Below are 23,389 nucleotides of genomic sequence, written 5' to 3' on the forward strand. Positions count from 1 at the left end.
TCACGTGGACGTCCACGCTTACGCCATCGCGCTTCCTAGAGTCCTTGCACGCCATTGGCTATTTGTCAAGGTACGGACGGAGCTGTGAGAACCTGGGTAACAGCGGGTTGAGCCACTAGCGAGCCAGCGGGCGAGCTCGCTGGCTTGCGTGTTCCTGTGTTGGAGCCGGTGTTTGTGTGTGTGTGTTTTAAAGAAAATCCCGAAGATGTAAACGTAGGTAGGGCATCTGATGCATATCTTAAATGCTCCCAGGATCTCTGATACTTGGCATTTCTGGACTGGGAGAACCCGCTAGGCAAAGAGTGGGTGGAAAATAAGTAGATTTCTGCGGCTGGTGGCGGAACCCAGTCTGGAGGCTTCAGAGCCCGCCACCAAGGCTGACCCTCCCGAGGATTTTTGATTATGGGCTTGAACTCCAGCAGCTAAGTACGATCTTGCCTCTTTGGGTCTTTTAGAGGAAGGAAATAGCTGTTTAAATATGTAACTATATCAATAAGGCATATAGGTAAAGGCACTCCAAAGATCCTGCAAACTCACCAGTTATTTCTTTAGAATAACTTTGCTTCCTCGAAAAGAAGAAAAAAGTTACATTTTAATAGGCAAAGCTTTATATTCAGGGGTAAATGACAATTTCCAGTATTAAAAATTGATTTTGTCTGGGTTTAAGCTTTATCTTAATTCTGCGGGGAAATTTCAACACTAGCAGTGAAAATGCTAGCCACTAGTGTTAGTGCTTTTTAATACATTAATACATTGTATGTTTTGGGGCTCCTGGGTGGCTCAGTTGTTTAAAGCCTTTGCCTTCGGCTCAGGTCATTGTCCCAAGGTCTGGGATCGAGTCCCATATCGGGCTCTCTGCTCGGTGGGGAGCCTGCTTCCTCCTCTCTCTCTGCCTGCCTCTCTGCCTGCTTGTGATCTGTTAAATAAATAGATAGAAATCTAAAAAAAAAAAAAAAAAAAAAAATAGATTGTGAGTTTTTATTGAAGTAGTTTCACTAAACAGGTCAAGAGGTCCCTCCATTTGGCTTTCTCTTTAACAATTTAAGTTTTCTTGTCCTATTTGCAGACTCTTACATAAAGGAAGTAATGTTAGCAGAATGTATTAAGAAATTTTTTAAATGTGTCCAGCTGTGTCCAGTTAGATATTCGAAGTCCTGAAGCTTTCTCCATACTTAGTACTGAGAGAATGAGGTGGTCCCTTCCTCTAAAGACTGGCTGTTACATAGGGAGATAGATCTAAAAATCATTTTTAAAAAAGTTTAGTTTTGTGTCCGTGAAGATTGAACTTGGTCTGGTGTCTGGTGGCCATGAAGTTAATACAAAAAATTTATTGGAGGGAGAGATGGAGTGGGCAAACTTCTACTATTTTTTGAAGGTCATTGTATGACTTTCTTCATGAACTCCTCACTGACTTCCCAAGGGGCTTGTGTTTAAATTCTCCTACATTTAAATCTGTATATTATCATATTGTAGTTTAATTTGGCACCAAACAGTTATAAACTTAATTCTACATTTACAGTGTAAGTTGATAAGATACATTACTCTTGGTGAAAGCAAAGAGAACCTTCTGGATATAAATGATGAGTGGTCTTTCCATTGTGTAAAATAAATATCTGAAGTTGGAATTTTTATCTCTGTACTTGAACTATTTGGCTTATATGGTTAAGTTCAATACAAGCTACAGTTTTGAGATTTAGAGTTTGGGGAGCTGGTTTACAAGATTCTGCTGATTTTTGTATTTCAGTGGATTTTTTAAAAATATCTTTCATTCTTATTAAACAAAATTGTTACGCTTCCACTCATCCTTTAAGTATTCCCTCTAGTGTTGCTTGCTTTGTTCCTTTGTGTCCTCTACCCACTTTCCCAAGAAAGGTGTTTCCTTAATACTTCATGCTTCTTCCTTCAGTCAAAAATCATATTGTTTTGTAGTTTGTCTCCAGGCTCCAACAGAGTGCCTGGAACTTCAATGAGCATTCAGTAAATATCTGATGAAGGAATGAATTTAAAGAATTCAGTGGATGTGCTTGGAAAGTATCTATTAGTGTAACTGACTACAAGGATGAGATGTGGGAGAAAAATTACTTAGTATGGGTTTAACCATGCTCTAGCCCCAATTTCACGTTTTTATGTTAGATATATTTCTTCAGTAAGAAAACTCCTGAAAATTGATAGCTTTTACTAATAATAATTTTTATAATAAATTGACATTGAGCACACAGGACTATGTGGAAATCGTCATGAAGAATATAAAGTTGGAGATTTAAGCCAGGGTGAAAACCATATGAAACATTCTCTGATGTCATCAAATGCCATAAAAAAGAGATTTTCAAAAAGCTCTTAATGATAACATAAATAAAAATAATGAAAATAAATAAATAAAAATAAACACAATAGTTATGTTTATTTTAGTGGCACCTGGGTGACTCAGTCAGTTGTGTTCAACTCTTGATTTTAGCTCAGGTCATGATCTCAGGGTCCTGGGATCAAGCCTCTGCATTCAGCATAGAGTCTGGTTGTCCCTCTCCCTCTGCTTTTCCATTTGTGCGCGCGCTCTCTCTCTCATAAATAAATTAATTAATTAAATAATTACGTTTATTTTAACCAGCCAAGAGAAGCATGGCCTAGAAATTGGGAGCTCTCTTTTTAAGCTTGTCTTTTTTATTATTATAATTCTTGTTTAAAAATGATATGAAATCTCTCAGATTTTCATGTGGACAATTTAGCAGTCTTAAATTGTTGTACAGCAGATCTCTAGAACTCTTCCATCTTGCATGACTGAAACTCTATATCTCTATAACTCCTTATTTCCCTTTCCCACCAAAAGTGATTTTTAGAAAACAAAAATCATAGTTTCAGTAAAATGAATACAAAAGCTATTTTCCCCCAAAGAGATTTTTAAAAGCATGTTTTGAGTAAATTATATTTAGGCTGAGCCATATGAAATTGTGATTTTCTTCAATTTCATATGGTCTACTGTAATACTTTACCTGAACAATATTTGAATACTGTCTACACGTTAATGTAATATCTGCTCTTTCAGATCAGAAGAAAATTGTGATCACTTTACTTAAACATGTAGAATATGCACGGTATTCTGAGAGTAACTGTGAAGTTCAGGTGTAGTGAATCCTTGCCGGATTAAACCCACAGATTCTATAGACATTTTGGTAACTCTCAGCAACCAAAATACAGAGTGATTCTATTACTTGGAAATACTGTAGTTCTAGAAATTATTACCTTTTCTTTAGAAGTGAGGGAATTCACAGTGCTTGGATAGACAAAATCTGACTTGTATGTGCCTCCCTGGGTGAGACTAATTGAAAAACAAAGGAGGAGTCCCTGAACACTGGGTCTCCTTTGAAGTTTCCTGGCCGAAAATGGCCAAATTTCCTGGCCAAAATGGCTGCTCAAGGTCCTCATCAAGGGAGTCAATATTTAGGTTTTGAAGAAAAACAAGCACCTGTGGTGGTCACGTACTTCACCAACTCCTTGCCTCCTCATCCTTATCACATGCTGTTTCATATGTTATTATCCTGACCATTAAAGTAACACTTTCTTCCTCACTTTGTGCTTACACCTGACGTATTGCTAAGACCCCAATAAAAGTGGAGACAAAATTTGGCACAAGGCCTTTCTCTGCTAGGGCTTCTCGTGCCCAGACCTCTCCTTTCTCCTGTTAAGGTGTATGGAGTAATCTTTTCATTCACCATCTGAGGGTTTGCTGGTCAGACTGGACAGAGAAGTTTAAAAGTTTATGTATGACTGTTTTATGAATTTACTTACCTTTAATCCTGTGTAGAAACAATAAGTTCACACTGTCTTGGCTGAAAGAGACACTAAATGAAGGAAAATAGGTTGATAAATGCTGAAGTTACTAGGATAAGTAAGACTGAACCAACCAGAACCATGTTGTACATCTCTGGAGCACTTAACCATATTTTATTATATCAAGGGTCAGTTAGCCTATCCTGCCTTGCGTCTAGTTTTATATAGGAAAAGCACTTAAGAAACTTGTAATTTTAGTGATTTGAGACAGAGAAATATTTCCTTTTTTTAAATTTATTTTTTTAAGATTTTATTTATTAATTTGAGAGTGAGAGAGAGCATGAGCCTGATGAGGGGCAGAAGGAGAGGCAGACTCTCTGCAGAGCAGGGAGCCCAATGTGGGACTCGATCCCAGGACCCTGAGATCATGACCTGGGCCAAAAGACAGACTCTTAACTGACTAACTTAACCGAAAGACATTTGAGAAATATTTTCTTTAAGCAAACCTGTATATACTTTAATAATAACAGCTTATCCTTTCTGAGTATTTACTACATATATGCTAGGCACTATGCTAAAAAAAAATATATATATACACACACACACACACACATATGTATACACACACAGTGTACAGTGTGTATATAGGTATTATATATATATATGTATCTCACAAAATCCTTTTTACAGTAACTTGTTGATGATCATAGATGGAAAGTGCCTGAATTGGAATTTTAATCTAGGCATTAAAATGTCACAATCCTTAATCACTATGTATATGCCTCCCAGTAGTCCCAGCAATGTAATATCATTTACATTTAGGGTAATATTGTTTATGGCCAGTGTAATATAATTAATTTACAGCTTTGCTTATATTGCCAGTTAACCTTTAGTTACATTAAGTGAATTATTGCTGTATGTGTTCTATTGTAATCCTAATGATTTATAGTTCATTTTAAGATTGTTACACAGTGTTTATATTACTGAATTACCCTTTCTTCTCCATCTAAAAAACCACTCAAGTTTCAGTGGAGTGATTGAGTTTTCTGGTGGTCCTTTCACATTTTTCTTTCTTTCTTTTTTTTTTTTTAGCCTCCTTTTTTTCTTTATAAGATTTTATTTATTTATTTGATAGAGATCACAAGTAGGCAGAGAGGCAGGCAGAGAGAGATGGGGGGGAAGCAGGCTCCCTGCTGAGCAGAGCGCCTCATGTGGGGCTCTCTTCAGGACCCTGATACTATAACCTGAGCTGAAGGGAGAGGCTTTAAGCCACTGAGCCACCCAGGTTCTCGGGCAAAAACCGGATAGAGTGGGCTTCAGTCCTCCAAGCCCTGGCCCAGCCTGTGTAGGAATCTGGGCGGAGCCTAAGGCTCTCCAGTCACCTCTGCAGAAAGCCGGGAGCTGAGTGGAGCAAGGTAAAGAACTTCCAGGTCTGTGTTCTCTTCTTGTTACACGGTGTTTCCTCAGTCATTACTTGCACTTTGACCTAGTCTTGTTAGCTTTTTCTCTGCTAACTTATTTTTCAGCAGCTTCTTCTGTTGGAACAGTTTACTCCCGCTTTCCGTCTCACTTCCTCATTTCTCCATTTTTTTTTTATAAGGTAGGGGTGCCCGTGGAAGCAGAATGCAAACTGAAAAATAATTATTGTAGGAAACTAAAGAATATTTCGTGAATAGAAGAATTTGGAAATTTTCCTTGTAAAACGTTGTGTTGAGAAAACATCTTTTCCATAACTTCCTAATTTTAACCTTTGTGGAACGTTTTTTGTCTCCTAGGCACTTAGGAGTTCTTTCTCATTTCTCTTCCTTAATTTCCTTCTATAAGGCCTGTCCATAGTACAGACAAGCATGAAAATAATTTAAAAATTGTGACTTTTTTGATGAAAGGGTAATTTGGAGAGTAGAGGTTAAAATGTGGAAAAACACAAATTAGCAATGAACATTCTTTTAAGAAAGTCTGAACAACCAGCATCAAAATTGTGTAATAGACTGGTGATCACTTTGAATGAATATATTCCTTCAATAATATTCCCAGTATTCATTCTGACATTTCAGTAATGTTCAGCATATACAATATAGAGAAGAGGTAGATTGCATACTCTGAGAGATCCAGCCATAAAATGGACTTTACAAAAATAAATTTAAAGGGGCGCCTGGGTGGCTCAGTGGGTTAAGCCGCTGCCTTCGGCTCAGGTCATGATCTCGGAGTCCTGGGATCGAGTCCCACATCGGGCTCTCTGCTCAGCAGAGAGCCTGCTTCTCTCTCTCTCTCTCTGCCTGCCTCTCCATCTACTTGTGATTTCTCTCTGTCAAATAAATAAATAAAATCTTTAAAAAATAAATAAATAAATTTAAATTACTCATTTATTTTTTAATAGTGTCTATCATAGTATAAAATCCAGGTAGTTTTGTTTTTAGTAACAACAGTTGAAAGTAAACCTCCCTTGCTCTGTTGTCTCAAGTAAATAATTCTCTCAAAAGAGGTAACCACTGCCATCACTGGTTTCTTGTGTATGCTTCCTGAGATAGTGTATACTTTCACAAGCATAGATGCAAATAGTCTTCTTTTTTAATAAAATAAATTCATACTTTTTGCACCTTGCTGTTTTCACTTAATATATTTTAGATATATAGAGAGAGTTGCTCTACTCTTTTTTAGCAGGTACATAGTAATTCATTCCATGATATAGCATAAATTCCTTACCATTCCTCTGCTGATGGGTATTTAAATTGCTTATGATATTTTGTTATTGTAGACAATGTCACAGTGAATATCTTTATACTTATGTCATTTTTGAATATGTGCACGTGTAATAACTCTTAGAACTAGAATTACTGAATCAAAGAATATTTGCATTTTTTTGTTTTGATAGATTTTGAGGGATTGCTTTTCCCAGAGGCTGTACCAGTTATGTCCCAACAATAATAATGTGATTATTTCTCAGTCCTCATATCACAGAATGTTGTCAAGCTTTCCAGTTGGTGAAAATAGTAATTTATTGTTGTTTTAATTTGCATTTCTATCATGTGAGGTTGAAAATTTTGCATTTATTTTCTGCGAACTGTTTTTTCCCATTTTTCCACTGGGATATTGATCTTTTTCCTTATTGATTTCTAGGAGCCCTTTAAACATTAAAGAAGTTACTGATTTGTCTGAAATACATGTTGCAGATATTTTTTTCCCGAAACTGTCTTTTGATTTTGTAATGGTGTGCTTTTCTTTTGGTGGGTGTAAGCAGACTTCTGCTTTCAGTTTTGTTATTTTTATTTTTATGCGGCCAAATATATCACTCTTTTCTTTTATGTCTTTTGGGTTTGGGGTTATATTTTAAAAGACTTTTCTACTCTAAGATCATCTTTAAAAATCATTTTTTCTTTTTTAATTTGTTTTTTATTTGTAAATCTTGGACTCATTTAAAACTTAGTTTGGTATATAGATCCAACCTTATTAAATTGGACTACAAAATGAACCAACTGATAATAGACCTAGCTGGTTTAGCTACATGAGCCTTGGTTGGAATCATCTCTGAGAATCATGAGAATCATCTCTAACTCCCCATAGGCTTATACTTAATTTCCCTAGCACCTGGTATGGTACTCAAAAGAAGCGAGTAGTTAATAAACTTTTGATAAACTAAACTGAAAGGAAGTTTCTAGATATATCACCTTATTTATAGTTGTTTTGGTTGAAAGAGAGTGATACCACAAACACAGCTGATTTCTTAGAATCATGAAATTTTGGATCCAGAGACTAAGGTGATTATTCACTTGATAAATAAATAATGAGTTCCTATTACTTACAGGCATTCTAGTTGGGAATGAGGAGACAATAAACAAATATGTCATGTGGTATAATGCTGTGAATCAAAACAGAGCAATGTACAGGCAGTAGAGAATGACAGGAAGTAGAGCAGGGGGTACACACTAGCACAGGTCACAAAGGACATTTACAGTAGAATTGTCTTTACTTCATATGAGCACATGTGCAGACAAAAAAACTGAGAGGTCATGAGAATTAAGCTTCAGGAGACAGTTCTCAGTATCCCTTGGAAGTTGGAAGGAGAATCAGTTATTTCTGTCTAGGTCCAGGTTATCTTTAGATTACATTGTAAATTAGTGGGTAGGACTATACTTTTTTAGGTTATATTGGTTATAAATATTATGCACACTTGGATTAACATAATTGTCCTTTAAGCAAATTAACAAATTTGTCATTCTAACAGGAAACTAAAACCATTTTATGCAGTTAAAGCCAAAATTACATTCTACCCTTGGGCATGTCAGCCATGGCACTTCTTACAGTATTGGCATTTCTTACAGTAATTTTAAACACTACTCAAAAAAATCAGGGAAAAGGGCCAGTAGAAAGTCTTGAGGTATCCATACCTTATACTCTCAACTAGAGTAGCTATGCTTTTATATTTAATTTCTTCTTAACTTTCAGATAAGATTACATTTAGAATTAATTTGAAGCTGTAAAATACACCTCACTCTGACCAGACATGTGCATGGAAATTACAGGCCATTTTTAGGATCCAATCACTGAATGTGCTTTAATTCCATGTGGACGTAGAGATGATTGCCTTGAAGAGCGAGAAGTTGGAAATTCCCTGGTGGAAACCCTACTGATTAAGATAGGGATCATTCTAATGTGTACAGTATTTTTGTACATATGGTGGTTCTGTGGAGAATGAGTGAATCTGTCAAAACTTCCTAGTTGCAAAATTATATTTTGCCAGGATTGTCAAGCTCCAAGTTAGGAGAATAGCATTTTCTCTCAGCATATTGGTATAAGAATCAGATTTAATCAGCTTTTCTAACATCTTGATTTATTCTTATGTCTTCCTGAATGCTTCAAGATGATACTTAATAGTACCAAAATTTGGGATTGAAGTTTAACCACTTATGTATGAAGAATGTGCTTTGATATTTCAACTAAAGAAAATCAGTTTTTAGCAGCAATGGCCATGGTCGCCAAACTGGAAAGAACCAAGATGCCCTTCAATAGACGAATAGATAAGGAAGATATGGTCCATATACACTATGGAGTATTATGCCTCCATCAGAAAGGATGAATACCCAACTTTTGTAGCAACATGGACGGGATTGGAAGAGATTATGCTGAGTGAAATAAGTCAAGCAGAGAGAGTAAATATTATATGGTTTCACTTATTTGCGGAGCACAACAAATAACATGGAGGACATGGGGAAATGGAGAGGAGAAGGGAGTTGAGGGAAATTGGAAGGGGAGGTGAACCATGAGAGACTATGGACTCTGAGAAACAACCTGAGGGTTTTGAAGGGGCGGGGGGTGGGAGGTTGGGGGAGCCAGGTGGTGGGTATTAAGGAGGGCACGGATTGCATGGAGCACTGGGTGTGGTGCAAAAACAATGAATACTGTTACACTGAAAAGAAATTTTTAAAAAAATGTTGGTTAAAAAAAAAAAAGAATCAGGGCGCCTGGGTGGCTCAGTGGGTTAAGCCGCTGCCTTCGGCTCAGTCATGATCTCAGGGTCCTGGGATCAAGTCCCGCATCGGGCTCTCTGCTCAGCAGGGAGCCTGCTTCCCTCTCTCTCTTTCTCTCTGCCTGCCTCTTTGTCTACTTGTTATCTCTCTCTGTCAAATAAATAAATAAAATCTTTAAACAACAACAACAAAAAGAATCAGTTTATTATTGAGGTTTTTATTCCATATAAATCAGTACTAAATTCTACAAAAATCAGAATCAATTTATACAATCCTATCACTCACTGTGCTTACTTTAATAATAAAGAATATAAATTACTAAATATATCCTCTTCTCAAGTACTATTAGTTGCAAATGGGTTGTAATACCAGAATTATTTTGAAGTTTTTGAGGTTATCAATTAAAATTTGTTAACATGTAGTAAAAATTAGGAAGAGCTATATACTTTAGAAAAAGGTTTTCAAAGATCTTGGATTCCTGTGTAGGACAGAGCATATATATTTGGGTCTCCCAATGATTGGTACCTAGTAGTATCTATTCATTGAAATAAATTTATCCAAAACTTAACTTATTTGCAGTAAAAATAACATATAAAGCGAGGAAATGCATTCAAAGACTTCAGATAAGGGAAATTTAAGTCTGGAAATAGCATTGTTACTAATCAAGATTATCTTCTGAACAAGACATAAGGACCTCGTATGATTTGGGGACTCTACCACTCTTAAAAGGAGGTTTGCATCTCCTTGCAGATTCCTGAAATGTCTTCAGCTGGGAAAACATGACTACATTGATTCAGTTTCATGGTTTGCCAACCATGTGGCAAACAGACAAATCTGTTTCTTGATTTGTAATGAGGATAAAAACGGTTCCTCTGTAAGTTTGTTGTGAAATTAAGTGAGATAATGTTTATAGAATTCCTGATATAGTGTTTAATAAAAAATGTAATTTTGGGGGTGCCTGGGTGGCTCAGTGGGTTAAGGCCTCTGCCTTCAGCTCAGGTCTTGATCTCGGGGTCCTAGGATCGAGCCCCACATCGGGCTTTCTGCTCGGCAGGGAGCCTGCTTCCTCCCTATCTCTCTGCCTGCCTCTCTGCCTACTTGTGATCTCTGTCTGTCAAATAAATAAATATATAAATCTTTAAAAAAATGTAATTTTGTTACTAGAATGCTATGGATGTCTAGTTAATCCTTAGAAAAAAGGCAAAAATGCAAATACTGCTTGTATCAAATGTATTTAGTCTATTTCAAAGTTTAAATGCTAATTCCATTCCCATTTCTAATTGGGAGATAAAGGATTAACCAAACGTGGTCATTTAATATGTGAAATTTCAACAATTGAAGTAGCTAAGAAAATCTATACCCTGAGACCAAGGAAGACAGTATTAAACTCTATTAACTTTGAAATGGTTGGAGTACCTCCTGCCCTGCAACTCCCACCCTAAAAAGAAAGGGTTTTAGCCAAAGAAACAAGTGTTAGCAGAAGTGCTTCTGATGACTTATAGAGTTATTTTTTTAATCAGATCGAATTTTATTAGAATGATCTTGATTCCCAAGGGATCCAATAATTCAGACACCTGCACATTTTAGAATAAGAGACAAATGATGACATAGAAACTCATAATGCTTATAGTTATTAAGTATATGAACAGTGTCATCGGTGGACTTAATTACAGTTTTTAAAGACAAAGCACGAGAGATTGTGAACTGAGAAACAAACTGAGGGTTTTGGAGGGGAAAAGGTGTGTGGTTGGGTGAGCCTGGTGGTGGGTATTAAGGAGGGCACGTATTGTATGGAGCACTGGGTGTGATGCATAAACAATGAATCTTGGAACATTGAAAAAATAAAATAAATGATTTTGATATACTCTTTACAAGGTAACTTGGGCTGGATCTAGACTTAGTTCTAAAGCTTTTAGGATCCAAAAACCTGTTTTACAACAGAACTCCTGTCCATGGTTTGCCATAACACAAATGGCCTTTTGACTCTCAGAACCATGTTCTTGTCACTCTGCTGCCTTCCTGCCTGCTATTTGGCATTGAAAATTTCATTTCCAACTAAAGGAAACATTTGTAAATTGTTAAAGAGTTTGTTTTATTCTTTTTTCCTTTAGAGTCTTCAGATGGATTTTAAAATTCAATACACTTGGGATGGTTTTCCCGTGAAGCATGAGCCAGTGTTTGTCAGGCTGAATCCAGGTGATGGAGGAGTGATGGTGGAAGTTAGTGCTCCATTTTTCAATGATCCTCCAGCCCCACTTGGAGAACCAGGAAAACCTTACAATGAACTGTGGAATTATGAAGGTAAGTGGAAGTACTGTATTTTACTGCAAACATAAATCTCTATAATAACCTCTCCTAGAACTATTATTGTAAGAAAGTGAGCGCTCTTACGAGCAACTGACATGCGCAGTTTCTTCCGTTCTCTACCAATCTCTCATTCTTTTTCACCATCACTTATGTGACTTAAGCTATGTAACTAGAACACTGAAAAATGGCAATGACAAATCCAGATTTTTAAATTGCTGCCATAGTTCTTTCGTTTACTTCTGATACCTATTTTAAGGAGAGTTCAGCATTTCTGTTTTGTCTTTAAGTATCTTCGAATTGCTACTTTAACCTTATAAACCTTCTCTGTGGAAGTTTGGGGATGTTTTACTTATTATAGAAATACTGTCAGCCTTAATAGGAAATGTAGTTTTTATTTTATACTGGCAATTAATCTCACATGTCAAATGAAGGCTAAAGGACATGCCATAAAATTACACTGTGCCAGATTTGCTCTATGATCCCCTTCTAATGTATCATAATTAAGCTACCAAACTTATCTTTCTGAAATACTCTTTATGATTCCACTCCTCAGATGGCAAACCATAACTATCCCTGAGATGAAATTCAAACCCTTCCTTTAAGCTTTCAGAATACTCATAAATTGGGCTATCCTATTCAATCAAAAACTCTTTTTTAATATAACAATGTTACATTAGTTTCAGGTTTACAACATAGTGATTTGACAAGTTTTTACATTATGCTGTGTTCACCACAAGTGTAGCTACCATCAGTCTCCATAGCACTGTTCCAGTACCACTGTCTATATTCCCTATGCTGTTACTTTTATCTCTGTGACTTATTCATTCCGTGACTGGAAGACTGTATCTCCCACTCTCCTTCATCCGTGTTGCCCATCCCCCTACCCTCTGTACCCCTTACTCTCCCCACCCCCAGCAGCCCTGAGTTTGTTCTCTGTATTTATGGGTTTATTTCTACCTTTTGTTTACTCATTTGTTTTGTTTTCTAGATTCAATATGTAAGTGGAATCATATGTCAACCAAAAGCTTGACTTCTGAAAGGCTAATTGTCTTACTATCCATGCATATTCTCACCCATGTACCTTTTCTCATTCTATTCCCCATCCCCTGCCTCTCATGCACTTAGCTCAAGGTCTAATATAGGTTTCATTTCTTTTAAAGAAAGCTTTGGGGGCGCCTGGGTGGCTCAGTGGGTTAAGCCGCTGCCTTTGGCTCAGGTCATGATCTCAGGGTCCTGGGATCGAGTCCCGCATCGGGCTCTCTGCTCAGCAGGGAGCCTGCTTCCTCTTCTCTCTCTCTCTGCCTGCCTCTCTGCCTACTTGTGATCTCTTTCAGTCAAATAAATAAAATCTTAAAAAAAAAAAAAAAAAAGCTTTGATGGTTCCTGTAGGCCATACTAACATCTGTATAGCATATATTTGTCAGTGTTAATTTTTATCATATGTGAAACATGTTATGTTTTACTGATACAGAACTTGTATATATCAGCTACCTGCTGGTATAGACACTAGTGTGACTTATCTACCAGAGGTACCACAGACACCAAACTCAAGAAGTCCTAAACTCAACTCATCCAGTTCTTTCATAAACCTGCTTCTTTCCCCAGTTGCTCAAACACTATAATACATCAGTTTACTACATATAGAAATATGAGAGCTTTCCAAGATAACCTTTTCTCTCACTCTCCATATTTGGATTTATTTATGAGTCTTACCAGCTTCACCTCCTTAACATTTCTCTGATTTAGTTAGTACCTCTTCTTCATTCACACTCTTCGTACCGTAGGTTGGGCCTTTGTGATCTTTTACTTGGGCTAGTCAAAGCACCCTTTATGGTCTTTTTACCCTTAGATCCATCCTTCACTTAGAAGCCAGAGTGATGGATCTAAAATGAAAATTCAAACTCATAATTCAGGTCCTTGCAAACCTTCTCAGGCTCCCTGTCCTCTCAGGATAGTTTCGCCCTTCTTATTAATGATCTTTTTTTTTTTTTTTTAAGATTTTATTTATTTATTTGACAGAGAGAAATCACAAGTAGATGGAGAGGCAGGCAGAGAGAGAGAGAGGGAAGCAGGCTCTCCGCTGAGCAGAGAGCCCGATGCGGGACTCGATCCCAGGACTCTGAGATCATGACCTGAGCCGAAGGCAGCGGCTTAACCCACTGAGCCACCCAGGCGCCCCATTAATGATCTTTATATAAGATTTTTCATGACCTAGCCCCTTATTCTCTTTGCAGCATTCCTTCTCTGTGCATTGAAATGTTTGCCTAGGAAGACCGGACTGCTTGTAGTTCTTTAAGGGATGATATTTCCTAATCATGTACATTTGATTGCACTTCTCTTTCACCCTGGAATGTCCTTTCCATCATTCTTCTTCCCCCAATTCCAACTCATCTTTCAAGGTGGAGCTTAGATAGCACCCTCTCCAGGAATCCTTCCCTAAACCACTTTTTGAGCTAAGTGTCTGGGTTTTTTTTTGGTGTGTGGGTGTAGCAGCAATCCATACCTCCTTCCCTCTTGGTATTTTTATTAAGAGTATCCACTTGGTAGGCACCTGGGTGGTTCAGGGGGTTAAATGTCTGCTTTTGGGTCAGGTCATGATCCCAGGGTCCTAGAATTGAGTCCTGCATCAGGCTCCCTGCTCTGTGGGGAGTCTGCTTCTCCCTCTCCCCCTGCCCCACTCCTGCTTTCTCTTGCCATCTCTCTCTCTCTCAAATAAAAAAATAAAATATTAAAAAGAATTCAACTGTATATTTGATTGTAATGACTGCATTATATTCTATTGCATGGAATATATGAATTCCATAACTTACTTAACAGCTCTCCTGTGTAATAGTTTTATTTATATCATAGGAAATAACCATGTAGATCATTCTCTATTTTTGAGCAATACTTAGGTGAATAGCATTATACTTACTTTTCCCAGTTCTCTGATTATTTCTGAAGATTAAATCTTAGAAGAAGATAACTGGTTCAAAGTCTGTGTAATAACATTCGTTTCTTTAAGAACCTCACCCAACACTAGGCTTTATTAATATTTTTAATCTTAGGACAATCTGATATGGGAAAAATTGGTGATTTGTTTTTTATGTATTTCTTCTTCCGGGCAATGTGTATTTATTTGCTTTCCCCCTTTTCTTATGAGATAGAATTATAGTTAAAAATAATGAGTTAATTCACTTTATACTCTAAAAAAATAATTTATTAGTGAAGTAAAATTAAATTTCTTGGTATGTCTTCTCTGTTTTCAAAAGTTGTGGAAGCATTTTTCTTGAATGACATAACTGAACAGTATTTAGAAGTTGAACTTTGTCCGTAAGTATAAAATTTTTTCTAACTCACAGCTTCATAATTTGAATATAGTTAATTTCTGGTTATAAATTATATGGTTCATGTTAAAAGCTCAACCAAAAGGAAGAATGCTAATCTGAATTACATATACTTTATTCTCAAGTAAAACATATTTTATAAATGTTTGAAAATATTACATTGATACTGTTTTCAATTCACTAATGTGGTTGGTTTTCTAATAAATTGAAAGTTTTTTGGTAAAATGAAAAATCATTATAAATAACAGGAACTGTCTTTCATTACTTAAAATATTACATTGATACTGTTTTCAGTTCACTAATGTGGTTGGTTTTCTAATAAATTGAAAGTTTTTTGGTAAAATGAAAAATCATTATAAATAACAGAAACTGTCTTTCATTACTTATTATGAAATTTATATCATTATGAATTACCTATTCAGAAATAAAGGGAGATATAAATACAATGAATTGAACTAGTTTCTTTTAAGGAATTTTTTTAAATAACTAGATTAAACTTAAATTTTATGTGTTGCATAATTATATAAATTTTATGTGTTGCATATTCTTTCCTTTATTCATCATTTATTTATTGAGTGTATACTACATCACTTTGTCTTCAGTGCCAGGGATAAAAATTAAATGACACATAGTTTTTTTTAGACTTATTAAAAATATTAATCTTGGACTCTTTTGTTCAAATTTAACCAGTCATTTGGAAACCCTGTTTACTTTGTTTACTTTACTCTTTTCCCTGCATATGTGAAAAAGTAAATTTATACCTACTTGTTATCTATATGATAACAAATTCTAAATTAGTAAAATATTTAGTAATGAAATATTTCTTTGTATTGCCACTTTTCATTTTAAATGACCTTTAAATGCCTTTCAGTATCTAATATTCGGTAGCCTCTGTCCCTTTGTAGGGTGGGCAGAGTCCCAAACAGTTGATTTAAATATTTTAGGTATCATTTTCTTTTCCCTTAGTTTGATTTCTTGCTAATTCTAATGTGGAAAGCCTAGCTGTTCATAATTATATTTTTGAGAATAATCATATATCTTTGTCACCTTTTAACTAACATGCCAGTGTCTTTTATTGAAAAATATGACTTAACTGTCTTGTGAGGTAAGAAAACTTCAACTGCTGTGTGATTATTTTCATCAAACAGGTGAAAAAGCTAAGGCAAATAGGTTTATTACTTGTCTAGAAAGCGGTTAAGAACTTGGATGTGTTAGAAATTCTAGTTTTATCCTTAGTTTTAATTTCATTAGATGATAATATCAGTTTATTTTCACAAAGTGAAAATGGATGAATAGGATAATTAGATTCCCTTTTGTTTTAAAATTATGTGATAAACATGTATAAAATTAATAATTTAAAAATATATTTTAAGTTACATTATTAATAAGTTTAAAAATCTGTAGAGTAATGTGGCTTCATATATTACGGGACAGTTATCAATCAATTATTATGGTTTTGCTTCTGACAATGAACTCCTGTGACAGTTAATTAACCTCTGGGAAAGCAACATGAAGAATATTGTTGTTTTGATTTGCAAGGACTTTTATCCCTCCTAGGATATTCTGAAAGTTGCATAATAATAATAAAAATAAGCAGAGAACTTTTAAATGAAAAATAATAATTGTCTTCTGTTGGAATAGTTTACTGAAGGGAAGTCTTCCCTGAAAAGATCACAACAGAGCATCTGAGTAGAAATGTTCAGTCTTTTCCACTGACAGTAAATTTGCTTCATATAATTACTTAAAATCCTTTGATTCTAACTGACCTGATTAATCCCAATTATGCTCTCTTAATAGAATTTCACATGAGGTTATATTTTGTTTATCTTGAAAAATGTGTCACCAGTGTCTGAAACTAATGGTAAAAAGCAGGAAAATACAAGAGGCAGGCAGGTTGAGGACAGTTGTGCAAGAGAATAGATACAAATTAAAATCTTCAACTTGTTGACCTGTAGTAGACAATCTATGTTTTTATTTTCTATCTTCCTAATGAGCTTCAGATAGTTCTTTTTTTTTTTCCCCCATGGAAGTAGCCTTTAGTAAAGTTATTGGATTCAGACTTTGAAATTGGTGCCAGCTTCTCCTAGAGTACATATTTTTTGAAATGGGTTTTATTGAGTACCGGATACTATGGTACTCTCCACCCCTTTTTCATACTTTGTACCATCTAACCAGTTGAAGTATTTTTTTATATAAATTCTTATTTACAGAATATAAAAAGCAGTCTGGACATGTGTAGCTTTATGCTTTTCACTGCAGTTATCTGAAAAATGATAAACTCAAAGATGCTATTTCTAAGTAACTGAGCACACTAGTCCTCTCTTTAATTATCCATTATTCATTTGCATCTTTTAATTATTTGGAAACTGAGTTATAAGCACATATTGCAGATATGAAGGAAAGTAAAGAAGGTAACATTTGTTTCTTTCAAACACTCATGACAAATTTTAATTTTGACAGTCATGGACAACATTTGGTACTCTTACTCTCTGGAAGAAGAAATGTCTGGAAAGTAAGTAAATAAAAATATTAGAAAAAAATCCCTAAATGTAATCTTTAAGATACATATGTAAAAGATACATATCTTAAATAGAATGTTTAAAATATAAATCTGAATTTACCTTATGTGTTTCACATGTTGTTTCTGTAGCAAGAACTTGCTCTGTCATACAAAGTGTCTAGAGGAGAGACAAAATGGGAAGGCAGAGCTTATCTTCCTTGGAGTTATTTTCCACCAAATGTGACAAAATTCAATTCATTTGCAATTCATGGATCAACAGATAAAAGAAACTATGAAGCTCTTTACCCGATACCTCAACATGAACTGCAACAAGGACAAAAACCTGATTTGTAAGTAGAAATTAAATGAAGATAGGTTCCAACTCTGAGTTTTTGGTAAACTAATTATGGGTAGAACAGTAGTAACATTTTTCACTCCAAGAAAACATATGTGTTCAAATATCTAGTAGAGTCATATGTTCCCTGATGGTCCTCAGTAAATACTTGACAGACTGACTTTGGACAGACATAGTCTCTCTTACTGCTGTCAGTAGAGCACTGCACTTATATTTCCATAGTGGTATGAGAAAAATCTTGCTTAGTGAGTATTGCAACAGCAAGTATCAAAATATTGTTGCGAATTCATTTATGATTCCTTTCAGAGTTAAATGGCCAGAGACATCTGTGTTCTGGTATGAGTAAAGGGTTAATAAAGCCTTTCTTGCTGTTTGAGAATGTGACCTTCAGTTAACTTTCTAGCTTACTTTCTCTGGTAACCTCATAAAGATAAAAATGTCAACTGTATTTCTAGGCAATTTTGCCTGTCATAATAATGACCCTTAATTGGTGAATTGATTCTGATCTGAGAGGAATTATGAATAAACTCTGAACACCTGATAGGGGCAGCATGTCTTTGGGATTTCCCTTTAGAAGTCTTGTTTCCCATGGGGCTGTTAGAAATTGTAATAGTGGAGTTGTTATCACAAGAGATATTGGCTTCTGTGGCACAGCAGGCATATAAGCTAAGGTATCTCCTATACTTCCTCAGTTTGAGTCTTAGCTCTTTGCTCCTGAAGCTGTTACTTAAGGAGAATGTAGCTCTTGGCCAGCTTTCTTTGTGCTTCAAGGACTGCTGTAAACACAGTAAAGGCAAATGCTTTACTAGGGAAAAGCTGAGATTCCTGCTCTGTATCTCTCTGGGTGTGCTTGGTGCCCAGTCTGGTGAGTTTGCCTGTTTACGAGAGCCTAACAGAGATATCCTGGTGAGCTTTGTGCCATGGTAGACTGACTTCCTGCCTTTTTACCTTTAGAAAGTGCTATTCTGTCCTTCTCCCTGTAGCTTTCTCCTTCCTGTTATGCTCTTACTTCACTCACTTTGCCTTTATCTTTTCTAGTATATTCCTTTATTCTGCCTGACACACCTTTCCCTTTGCTTTTGTCCCCAGTCCTAACCCTTTTTCTTATCCTTCCCTTTTGCTTTTCTCTTCTTGCTACCTCTTATCCATCTCTGTTGTTTCCTTAACCTCTTTTATTGTTTTAATTTTTAAAAAATTGAAGTATAGTTGATACACAATGTTACATTAGTTTCAGGTGTACAAAATAATGATTCAACAAATCTATATACTACTCTATGTTCACAACTGTAGCTACCATCAGTCTCTGCACAATGAATGCTGTTATAATACCATTGAGTATATTCCCTAGGTTGTACTTTTTATCCCTGTGACCTATTCATTTCATAACTGGAAGTTTCCTTAACTTCTTAATTCTGGATTGAGAGTGTGACTCTAAACCAGGTTCAGCCTGGTTCAGTCTGGTCAGGGTAGCAGAATGGGACAGGAATCCAAATGCAACTTACTCAGGGCCCTCAAAACAAGATGGCTTGTTTCTCTGGTTCTTCACCAGCTAATGCCTTCCTGTATTCAGGCTTCTCATTTATAAGTTATTAGAGACTTACCCTAGATGAAAGTATGAGTATACCATTGTTCAAGGTAGAATCAAGGTAGAGTCTGCTGTGCAGAATGATTTCCTGCACAGCTGAGACCCATTGTAACATTTAGTCAAGCCTTTGTCTCCTCATTAAACCACAATACTTAAATGGTTTTCCTAGAAAGAAAATAAGTAGGATTAAATCCTTTTTACATTCACCTCTCTTGCTTTGGCAAAGTAGTCAATCCTCTAAGTTACAGAGCTGAAACTTTAAAATGATTTTCTATATAGCATAGAAAGTGTATCAAAATTAAAATGTAAAAAATCTCTAAGGGTATAATACTTGTTTAAGGCTAGATAGAATCAGTCAGGTTTTGAGGGTTGATTTTTAATTCTTCCCTCAGCTGTGAGGGAGCTTTTCTAGAATTAAGAGGAGAGTGTTTTGAAATGTGGGTGAATTTCAGAGCTGAATGTTTGATAGCAAGAGTGAGAAAGTTTTACACTTAGAATTCCTCTTACCTTTGGTATTTTTATAATGTTGTTCTGTCACAGATGTGACAAATAAATAGCCCTTCAGGACAACTATTTTACAAATGCATAATTTATTTCAGTTCCGACCTTCTTTTTCTTTGTGTTTAGCCATCGTCTGGAATACTTCAAGCCTTTCAGTTTTAATACACTGCTTGGAGAAGAATGGAAACAACCAGAATCAGAGCTGTGGTTAATAGAGAAACCTGATGTATAGGAGTATAGTAGATGACCATATCAATCATTTCTTCTCTGTATCTTTTAAGGTAAACCAACAATATGTATAATCTTTTTAATCATGATACCACCAGTACACTTCAAGAACAACTATTTTCATAGAGATCAGTGAAAATAGAGTATCTTTGTAGCACGTTGTATATGAATTAACAAGAAAATAGAAAGTTTGTAGGTGACTTTATCTAGAAAGTGAAAATGTTTCTCAGAGTCATTCAGTCTAGGAGCCATCATATTCTATCTGCTTTGCATATCCATCACCCCGGATATCCCTGACTCTATCAACTAACACTGTTATTTCTCTTTCTACCTCCCTAAACCTTAGCCAGCCTGACACTGGAACATCTTATTTGTGCATTTTTTTAAAGTTCCGTGTAACATACACGGATTCTTTACTTGGAATCTTCTGTGCATTCTTGAAGTAGATTGAAAACAATGACCTATTTCAGATAAGCAGGACATCCACATCTGTTAAGGCATCATTAAGATACATATGTATATAACCAGCTGTTTTTCATGTCTTGAGATTATTTTTAGTCTGTAGAAGGAAATGGAATGAAGTAGTCTTAAATTTGGGCAGCAGGTTCTACTTTCATTTACAAACAGATGACATTTTCTTAATGCTGTTAAACCAGATGCCAAAATATCTTCACTTTATTTTATAAACATCAAACACTCCTGGTCTAGAATTTTTCAAATTTTGTGTTGTGATATAATTCAGTGTTTAAAGCCATCTAGTATATCATCTATGAATTTCTCCACCAAACCTGGTCTTTCACTAGCATTCTTAACTCAGAGGCTAGCAGTCTTTCAGGAGAACTTTTTTTTAAAGAACTTTTATTACTTGTACAGAATACCTAGTTGTTTACTCAACAATGTAATTTATCCTCTTGTTTTTTACTAACAGAACCTGAATTTTTAGGGTCATTGCACAAAAACATTTTTCCAGATTCCTTTGCAGATAGAAATGATATGCAAAAGCACTTCAGGTTAATGAGATGTGAGTATGCAGTGTTAAGTGGAACTTCAAGAAAAGATGTTTTAAAGATGAAAGATTCAGCTGCCTTACATGTTTTACCTTTTGTCCTTTGCCCTCCTCTTACTTTTTCCTGCATTGCATAATTCAAACCTGAGGTAACACACTAGCTATATTGTATCAATGAGGAGACAGTCCAGGTTCCCCTGAGCAGTAAGGCAAAGGGCTTGTGTTCTAAACAGTGCAATAGAGTAATGTATCATATCTGGACTGCCCACCTATAGATTTCTTTACATAGGAGAAAATAAGCTGCCTAATTTGCTATTCCAAATTGATCTATAGATTCAGTACAATCCCAGTTAAAAATCACAGGCCACTTTTTGGGGAGTATAAATTGACAAACTGACTCCAATTTTATATGGAACAGCAAGGAACCTCAAAATAGCCAAAACAATTTTGAAAAAGAAAAAGTTGGAGGACTTATACAATCTGACTTCCAAACTTACTACTAAGCTTCAATAATAAAGACGGTGTAACTTTGGCATAGATTTAGACAAATACATCAATGTAACAGAATAGAGAAACCGGAAAGAGAACAATATGCAGTTCTTTTTATTTTTTTTTATAAACATATAATATATTTTTATCCCCAGGGTACAGGTCTGTGAATCGCCAGGTTTACACACTTCACAGCACTCACCATAGCACATACCTTCCCCAATGTAAATAACCCAATCCCCTTCTCCCAACCCCCCTGCCTCCAGCTACCCTCAGTTTGTTTTGTGAGATTAAGAGTCACTTATGATTTGTCTCCCTCCCAATCCCATCTTGTTTCACTGATTCTTCTCCTACCCCCTTAAAGTTCTTTTGATTTTTGACAAAGGTGCCAATGTATTTAAAAGGGAAAAGGATAATCTTTTCAACAAATGGTATTGAATTACTGTAAAAATCATGAAAACAAAAACGAAACCTTGACCTCTACTTGACAGCTTACAGAAAAATTAATGTAACTGACCAAGTGAAAAAGATCTAGGAGAAAATCTTTATAATCAGGGTAGAGAAACATTTTTTTTTTTCAAATAGGACATGAAAGGCACTAACAAAGAAAAAGATTAGACTTCATCAAAATCAAAACTTTCTGTTCATCAAAAGCTTCCATTAAGAAAATGAAGAAGCAAGTCACAGATTGGAATAAAGTGTTCAAAATATCCATATCAAACAAAGAATATTTATCCAGAATATATGAAGAATATAAACCAGTAATATAAGAAGCCAGTTAGGGACACTTCACAGAAAAAAAAAATACAAAAGGCCAATAAGTATATAGAAAGTCAACATCACTTATTTTGAAGGAAATGCAAATTAAAGCCACAACAAGATACTAACTGACTAAAATTACAAAATATACACATTGGTTAAATGGTTAAAACTGAAAAAGATTGATAATATCAAGCAATAATGGGAATGTAGGGTACCTAGAACTTTCATACCATATGGATAGGAATGTAATATATAGTACAGCCACTATGGAAAACTGAAAATTTCTTAAATACACACCTACTCTATGTTTCAGCAGTTTCATTCTTAGACATATACTCAAGAGAAATGAAAGTTTATGGCAGTTTTATTCATGGCACAAAACTATAAACAACCAAGTTTCTATCCACAGGAGAATGGATAGACAAACTGCAATATAGTCAGACTACTACTACTACTACTACTACTACTACTTATGACAACAAATGGACTACTGGTACATGCCATAACCGACATGAGTCTCGAAAACATCACGTTGAGCAAAATGAACCAGATATATATATATATATATATATATTTATATATATATATATAAAACATTCTGTGTAATTATTTATATGAAGGCCAATTATAGGCCAAACTAGGCTGCAGTGATACATCTCAGAACAGTGATTGCTCCGGTTGAGGGCAGGGCATTCAAACTAGCTGGAAAAAGGGACATGAGGGAATTTGGGGCAGTGGGTAGTTGAAATATTCTGTATCTTGATTTGGCTGACCGTTACATAGCTGTATACATTTGTGAACCTTCCCCAAGCTATACATTTAAGATTTGTGTAATTATAGCTTAATAAAATATTGTTATAAAATAAGCTGTAAATAAATGAAGTTAACTTCTGTATATTGTCCCACTGAACAATCACTAGTGCTAGCTAAATGTGGCTTATTAACTAATTTTTTTCATTTATTAAGCATGTTTTTCTATCTGAAAAGAGAGCTGATATAAGGTAAATACTGACTTACAAAAGACCGTAAGTATCTTCATAACTACATATCATGGTATCAGTATTAGGCATCCTAGATAAATTCAGAAAATAGTTTAAAAA

At 35.4% G+C, this 23,389-nt stretch overlaps 1 protein-coding gene across 5 annotated transcripts; it reads left to right on the plus strand.

The window, feature by feature from the left end:
* On the plus strand, positions 1-22,833 carry C1H4orf33 (chromosome 1 C4orf33 homolog). 5 transcript variants are annotated; one of them, XM_059378380.1, is made up of 6 exons: positions 1-70; positions 11,342-11,531; positions 14,789-14,849; positions 17,324-17,375; positions 17,514-17,713; positions 19,931-22,833. In XM_059378380.1, exons 2-6 carry the CDS (start codon positions 11,351-11,353, stop codon positions 20,034-20,036), a joined length of 600 nt encoding a protein of 199 aa, XP_059234363.1. In that variant the 5' UTR covers positions 1-70; positions 11,342-11,350; the 3' UTR covers positions 20,037-22,833. The 5 variants fall into 5 exon arrangements, with proteins under 5 accessions (XP_059234363.1, XP_059234356.1, XP_059234372.1 ...); XM_059378373.1 differs by lacking the exon at positions 1-70 and adding an exon at positions 99-217; XM_059378389.1 differs by lacking the exon at positions 1-70 and adding an exon at positions 99-213.
* Positions 22,834-23,389: the final 556 nt, after the last annotated feature.

This window comes from Mustela nigripes, chromosome 1 (assembly GCF_022355385.1).
Source record: "Mustela nigripes isolate SB6536 chromosome 1, MUSNIG.SB6536, whole genome shotgun sequence".
NCBI classification, from domain to species: domain Eukaryota; kingdom Metazoa; phylum Chordata; class Mammalia; order Carnivora; family Mustelidae; genus Mustela; species Mustela nigripes.

Excerpts from the sequence above, each read along its gene's own strand:
- C1H4orf33 (XM_059378380.1), top strand. The coding sequence starts at position 11,351 with ATGGATTTTAAAATTCAATACACTTGGGATGGTTTTCCCGTGAAGCAT. Across the intron at positions 11,532-14,788 it reads TGAACTGTGGAATTATGAAG|TTGTGGAAGCATTTTTCTTG; the intron begins GTAAGTGGAAGT and ends TGTTTTCAAAAG. Across the intron at positions 14,850-17,323 it reads TTAGAAGTTGAACTTTGTCC|TCATGGACAACATTTGGTAC; the intron begins GTAAGTATAAAA and ends TAATTTTGACAG.